Raw genomic sequence first — 7,500 nt, 5'->3', positions numbered from 1 at the left:
GATGAATTACCATTGATAAAACTATAACTGGTTCCATGTGTATTTCAATGCATGTTTAAAAGGAGAAAAAATATAATATATAAATAAATGGGTCTGTTCAGGTTCTGTTTGTTGTGGATGTGTATTAGACAATTGTGATTTTGTGGATGTGTATTAGACAATTGTGATTTTGTGTATTAGACAATTGTGATTTTGTGGATTAGACAATTGTGATTTTGTGGATGTGTATTAGACAATTGTGATTTTGTGGATGTGTATTAGACAATTGTGATTTTGTGTATTAGACAATTGTGATTTTGTGGATGTGTATTAGACAATTGTGATTTTGTGGATGTGTATTAGACAATTGTGATTTTGTGTATTAGACAATTGTGATTTTGTGGATGTGTATTAGACAATTGTCATTTTGTAGGAAGGAGAACACCTTTGATTTAATGGGTGAAGACAGTCTAGTGTTGGCCCGGCTAGTGTACACACTTGGAGTCATTATTTACGCTGCCATTAACACTCCAGTAAGTTGCTAAGTATTACACCCCCATGTGTGTCATATACACTGTACAGCTGTACATGTACATTGTGTTTTATTCATGATTTCATAAATCTTCAGGTGCATTGTTATTAGCAAATTTTCAAGTACAAGTATATATATAGAGCAAAATACTAATTTCTTTCCTCTGATATACCTTGATGGTTTTGTTTAGGCTGTGAAACAGATGGCAGACAGACTGCTGGAGTTTCTGTGGGTCATTCGATTTCATACTGACGTGTAAGTAGGCAGTATGTAAATGTTTTTAAAAGTTGAGTTGAACAGCTTGCAAATTAAAAGATACAATTTTTATCAATACATTCTTTACCATTTTGTATCTTTTCCCACCAGTGAGTTGTATGTATACAAAGAGATTATCATGATTGCAATGTCTACATCAACTGGAAATGGATTAATGCAGTATTTAAGAAATAAATTTCTCATTTTTGAAAATGTGTTAAGTTTCACACCAGCACACTTCATGTGATTTATTTTGTATATTTACATTCTACTTTCATTCTGTTGGAATTCTTTGCCATTGAAATAGACATACATATACTACATTTCCCATTGTACAAATGCACATTGTTTACAATTGCATCACATTCATGAGGAAACAGCTTTTATAAAGATTTGTAAATATATCAAATAAAAAGGGAATTGTAAATATTTTGATATTAAATCATCTGCTGATTTCTTATTTTATGCATGTGAACCTATCTTCTGTTTTTTGCGTGTTCAGGAGTGTACGGCATGCAGTTTTGTTTGCTGTTTCCATGGTGATTTTGTCAGTACCTGGCCATATATTACTGACAGATTTGCAGTGTGAAGTCATGGAAACCAAACGTTGGCTGGAAGGTAAAATGAAACTACAAACATACAGTGTAGTCATGGAAACCAAACGCTGGCTAGAAGGTAAAATGAAACTACAAACATACAGTGTAGTCATGGAAACCAAATACTGGCTAGAAGGTAAAATGAAACTACAAACATACAGTGTAGTCATGGAAACCAAACGCTGGCTAGAAGGTAAAATGAAACTACAGCCATACTACAGGCGTACAGTGTAGGATCAGTTTGGACTAGTTCATTTTGTAATTTGATACACTTACATGCATAATTAGTACATAGGAACACTTTTGTTATTTTTGCCAAAAATCATTAAAAAATTAAAGGATTTGTTCCCTTCAGAATTTATCCAAAATGGTTTTGAAATTACTAAATTTAATTTAATGTAATGTTATTTTTTTTTTTTTTTTTTTTAAGATTTAGTTTCACCTTATCAGAATAATAATTTATAAAGAATAATATCTAGTATAGATGATACTGAATTAAAAAAAAATTCAAAGTGTTTTGCTGAATTTTTTTTTTTTCAGGTATAGGTCTTATTTTATATCTGACAGCTGAAAATTTTTTAGAATGAGCATTCAATTTCACTATGATCTTAGTTTAAGATTTTTCAGCAATATTGTCATGCTCAGAGAATGTTGGTATGGACAACTACCATAGTTCACTGCCCTGCTTGATAATATTCTGCTATCGAAATTAAATTAAAGCCACATCAGCCGTAACCTTGTTGTAGAATAAAAGATCTCGTTACTGGTACAGTATCTACAAGTGAAGAAAAATTAACATGTAATGTATATTAACTTCTTTCTTTCCATTTGCAGATGTTGTGGAAAAAGATGTAAATGCAGAGTCCAAGAAGTTGGCCATACAAAGCCTGGTACTTCTGGAGAATGTAATCAAACAGGTACTGTAGCAGTGTGGATAGTGTCTGACCCCCATCCCTCAGGATTAGCAGTGTGGGTAGTGTCTGACCCCCACCCCTCAGGATTAGCATGTATGGCTGTAGGATACACTCATACTTGTAGCAGTATGTTCATGTTAAAGTCAGGAGATGGTGGCAGAATGTTTATTCTCTGCATATTTCAATGGTTCAGCGGTATTTTTTACTCCGAGAAATTAAGTACCAGAGCTGAAGGTGGATTAGTATAGCCTTAACCTCTACCCCTACGCTAGGGATCAGCATTGGTCAGATGGTATTCACCTAAAGAGATGATGGAGTGGCAGTGGCATTATTAGGGTAACTGTGCAATATCTTCTTTTTTAAATTTTAGGAGTTCACCAAAGGAGCTGATCTAACTTGAAGGAAAGAATGGAAAATCTGTGAAGACTGCAAATGGAATAGCTCACACATGCAAACTGTAGGTCAGAGAGCAAGGGTCAAGAACAAGGCACAGAAAGGACTGGAGAGAACATAGCGCCCTAAGCCCACATCATCAGTTTTTCGCCAACAAATGGGATGTTTTGTTGATGATTCAGAATACTTCAAAATAGCATTACCATGTACTGATGTTGCTAAAACTTTGTTTGTACTTTCTCAATAAATTTATCAAATAGAATATTTTTTTAACTTTTTCATTCATGTGCATGTAATATCACCTCTATGTATGAGGGTGAGTTTGTAATAACTGCAAATGTTTCCACAGGATAGTGATGACCTATAGCTAGCTTGTGTCTTCTGTAGGTTGAACTACAAAAGTTTAGCTCTCCGGGGGGAAAAAATTGAATATACCAGAAAGCTACAGATCCACCTATTATAAAATCCTTCAATTCCCAGAGTACTTAACACTACGCAGGATTGAAATTTTATATACCTTTATTTATACAATGTACTCTCCCTCCTCAAAATTCTAACATGATCAAGCATTCTTATGGATTCCATAGCGAGACATGTACCCTACTGGTGTCAAGTCGTTTGGTATCATTTGGCTTTGTATCGCCTTCCATGAATTTTAACAACCCAACAATTTCTGCAGACAGTCAAAAACCTAATACATGCAAGTGTTTTGTTTAAAGGACACATCTCGTGTTTTCAAAGTATACAGAATTATATACATTTTGTCTTCCTTATGCTTATAGAAATTAATTGTAATAGTTCGTTCGCTGAAGTATTGCGATAATTAGCCACAATACGGACTTAAATCTAAGCCCCGATTTCAAAAAACCTAGTTAATTAGATAGGTAGTCACGTGGTACAGTGACGTCATATGCGACCTTCGTCGATCAACTTGTTGTAAAAGTAGTGTTAGATATTTTTAAATGCTCGGGTTTTAGGGGCCTAATTTATTTACCATGGATAACATTTATTTCGATGTTGACAAATTTCCCGAGTCTTATATCTTTTAGCCACCAGTGCATACAAACAGCGACCCAAATGTAGCGAGAAAAGCGAGTATGAAATCTGCATAAATTTGCGAGTAAATAATGTTTACCCCAGATAGCATGACTACGTTGGCCCAACGTTGGCTAATGGTTGGACCGTTGGCCGATGGTTGGCGTTGGCTAAACAACGTTGGCCCAACATCGGACCAATGTCAACATATCACGTTCATACTCTGATGCCGGGGTTAGTTGGGAATACAACATTGGGCCAACGTTGTAATATTGTGACTAATTAATTGCCGGAGTATGTTGTCAACACAATGCTGGCCCAACATTGGGCCAATGTCAACTTATCACTTTCATACTGGTACCGAGGTTAGTTGGGAATACAACATTGGCCCAACATTGGGCCAACATTGTAAGATTGTGATGAAATTCGACTAAAAAATAGATTTTGATATCTATATTTATGACACACGCACACACAAATGCGCATGACTCGCATGTTTTGAAGAAGAGGATGATGAGTTAATTAAAATAAGCTACGTATATATAGAATGTATAATTGATTTGAAATATTTATAATTTTTGTAAAATATATGCATACATAATTGATTTCTTTTTTAGAAAACATATTAAAAAATTAACATACATTCAATTATCATTTGTGCAGGGATGAAAATTAACCTTGCATATCAAAAGAATGAACTCAAAAGAGAAAGGTTAAACACATGCAAAGATTACATAAATGCTCTAAAGTGTTGGATTTAGGAAGCAGATTCTAAGATAAGAGCACATTTACTGACCAAGCAATTAGGACAGAGTTTTTCACAGCTTGAGACTGGCCAGTTTCCATGGTAATCTTGATATCTGATATGTTGGGATGGTCAATCCTGTATCTATTTTACGCGTCCAGCATTCTAGCTAATCTCGGAGTTTTACTGAGGAATAACGTGAAACAAGGCAACTGAAAAAGGAAAACTTATTCCGGGGAATCGTTTTTATTGTGAATTCAGATTAAAGTAATACGTCCTGGCATACGTATACAGAAATGTAAGTACATTATATATGTATATCTATCTCAAATCAGTTAAATATTTCAGATTTCAAAGCAGAGCCACAGGTTAATACTTTGACTTTTATTGAAAGGAGCTGCTCGAGCAAACCGATTATGTGCAGACGCAACACACAATGAGATAAACAATGTTATCAAAGAGTGGTTCCGGTACGCATGTGACCGTGAAGGAGGTCGAAAAGAAAGAGAGGAAAGGAAAAAGAGAGAAACCAAAGCTCCCAGAATGCAACAGAGGACAGTGATTCATAATTGTGGAAGAATTAAAGTGTATGCACATGTATCAGACAAAGAGACAAAGTTAACTTGTTTACACTGGAATGCATTTATTGTTTTAATCATATTTTCATTTGACCAGTTGTTAACACAAATTAAATTCATTAGATGTCTTTTATTTTGTTTTGATAATGTGTAGAAGTTGAATAATCCTTATGTCTCTGGTGGAGATTTAAAAAAAAAATGGATAGATTTTCTACTGAGCTCTAACAGTGGTCAACCTTATATTGTAATTGAAGGAGGATTATGAGATTAGTTAATTCATCTGCAAATTGGAATCATTTCTAAAATTTGAATACAATATTTTATTGCTTAAATGAAAAAACAAAACAAATAACCAAATGTGTATATGATGTTCGGCAAACATTGGGCCAATTTTATTTCAGTGATTGGTCAATATCATTAGAAAATGCACACAACATTAAGCCAACCTGTGTATGATGTTGGGCCAATGATGGCCCAATATCACACACACTGGGTCAATGTTGATTCAATGTTGGGCTAATATACGAAAAAGGAACACAACACAGGGCTACTTATGACGTTGGGCCAACGTTGGGCCAACGATGGCCCAATGTCACACACATTGGGCCAACGTTGATTCAATGTTGGGCCAATGTCATGAGAAAACTTGCATTACATTGGGCCAACGTTGGCCCAACTCGTTGGGCCAACATTGGGCCGATGAGCAAAATTACATTGGGCCAACGTCATTTGCCAACATTGGCCCAATGTAACTGATTACGTTGGCCCAACGTTGGGCCAATGTTAGCTTGCTATCTGGGACATGGGATCACTGTCTAAACACAATTTGGTAATGCCATTTCTGTAAACAACTGTAATTAGCGTTGTTGCTTTTCTAAAATAAACAGTGCAATTATTATTAAATTTATTTTTGGAGAAGTTAGATAGGCCTAAATTATGATACGATTATGTATCATTGACAACTAGGCCTACTGTCACGGGAGCATTTCGGAAAATAATAATAATCAAACTTATTGTGAAAATCACAATACTTTTAAATTATTTTATTAAAACAATTTTATTACGCCTAATCATTATTTTTTGTTATCAACACGTTGTTACTTAGGAAGTGGGAGCGCGGCGTACTGTTGTTGTAAACACGTACGCGTTCCTTAAATTAAAAAAAAAATGAAAGCATTATAATTCAATTGAAAGTCGGGAAATATTATATTTTATTATTTATAATTGAAAGTTCAATTATCTTTTATCTTTAAATTTCTTTTTTAAAACTACCAGTTGGTAGACACTGCTAGCAAAGTTCTGCCTACATTGTTACAAGGTGAAGGTCATTTGGTGCGAGTGTGTATTGAATTCGAGAGCAGAACGGAAAGCATATGCCGTAGGTCTATATGTAACAGTGCGTAGCTTCGATAGAACCATTTTCTCGCAGTTTATCTACGTCTTTGTCCAAGTGTTTGTTTTAAAAAGTACAGGGACAAATTCTACTGGGGGTTTTTATGGCAAAGTCGTTGTGCCGACAAAAAATATTCACGTCTTGTCCCTCATACCTTCCTTCGACAGTTGAAAAAGATAGTCCAAATCCTCTCTACTGACAGCAAGTACACCCTTAAACGGCACAAAACACCCTAATGCAGTGTTATTTACAAGCTGTTAATGTGATAATTGTTTGTTTGTCAATTAAATCTAATCTGTTTATGAAATGGCTATCAACTGTTTTCAAATCTTCTCGCTCGAGGTCGCATATGACGTCACAGATAATGGCGCGTAAACTATCGAAGAAAATATGCATATTGCAAGATTTGAATTTCATCGCTTTCAAACTCGAAAACTACGCAAACTGTTTCATTTAAAACACATGTAAAGTAGTTTTAGGCATGAAATGAATGAATTTTGCTGAAAAAATTAAAAAGTTTAAAAACATGCAATGTGTCCTTTAAGACCAATGTTTTATATGCATCAGAAAGAAATTAAAAATATATTCTAAAGTGCGATGGTCTGCGTCAAAGTGTGATGGTTTGTTAACGTTACAGATGCCAAAGTGCGATGGTCACGCCAAAGTCTAATGGTGCGGAGTTCAGTAACGTTTGTGACGTCACGTCATTGTGACGTCATTCTTAACGTCTTTCACAATGAAACCGAAGAAATGCAACTCGGTCGACAACAACGGCAAGGTATACGAGGTTGAGGATAGTGAGAACGGAAAGTACATTTGTTGTCGAACTATCTTCTTCGCCAAAACATTCTTTAATTCATGATTATTTCTTACTTGTGACGTACACGTAGATCTAATAAAATCCTGGGAATATGCTATAATGCAAAACATTCTATACAATTTCGCGTTGGAAAGTTCTGTGTTTAATATTAAACACGACAACTAAATGGTAATGAAATAAGTTGAACTTCTTATTTTCTATGCATGGATTTTGCACTGATATTTTAGTGAAGCAACACATGGTTGGTTCAGTCTGTACCA

General features: G+C 34.9%; 1 protein-coding gene and 1 long non-coding RNA gene across 2 annotated transcripts in view; both read left to right on the top strand.

Annotated features, from left to right (window-relative positions):
* LOC125676079 (telomere length regulation protein TEL2 homolog) overlaps positions 1 to 2,931 on the top strand; it is a 15,513-nt gene extending 12,582 nt beyond the window's left edge. The window contains exons 16-20 of the mRNA XM_048913971.2: positions 413 to 512; positions 702 to 766; positions 1,269 to 1,384; positions 2,197 to 2,279; positions 2,647 to 2,931. Of these exons, the coding sequence (XP_048769928.2) occupies positions 413 to 512; positions 702 to 766; positions 1,269 to 1,384; positions 2,197 to 2,279; positions 2,647 to 2,676 (394 nt within the window). The 3' untranslated portion in view covers positions 2,677 to 2,931. The remainder of the gene's footprint in view (positions 1 to 412; positions 513 to 701; positions 767 to 1,268; positions 1,385 to 2,196; positions 2,280 to 2,646) is intronic.
* A 1,038-nt stretch (positions 2,932 to 3,969) lies between these two features.
* On the top strand, positions 3,970 to 5,155 carry LOC130053157 (uncharacterized). Its single transcript, XR_008801650.1, has 2 exons — positions 3,970 to 4,747; positions 4,844 to 5,155. It is a non-coding gene; the product is annotated as an uncharacterized LOC130053157 (long non-coding RNA).
* Positions 5,156 to 7,500: the final 2,345 nt, after the last annotated feature.

Source organism: Ostrea edulis, chromosome 3, assembly GCF_947568905.1.
Source record: "Ostrea edulis chromosome 3, xbOstEdul1.1, whole genome shotgun sequence".
Taxonomy (NCBI): Eukaryota; Metazoa; Mollusca; class Bivalvia; order Ostreida; family Ostreidae; genus Ostrea; species Ostrea edulis.
The sequence above is the reverse complement of the archived record's forward strand: the minus strand, read 5'-3'. Positions and strand labels throughout refer to the sequence as shown.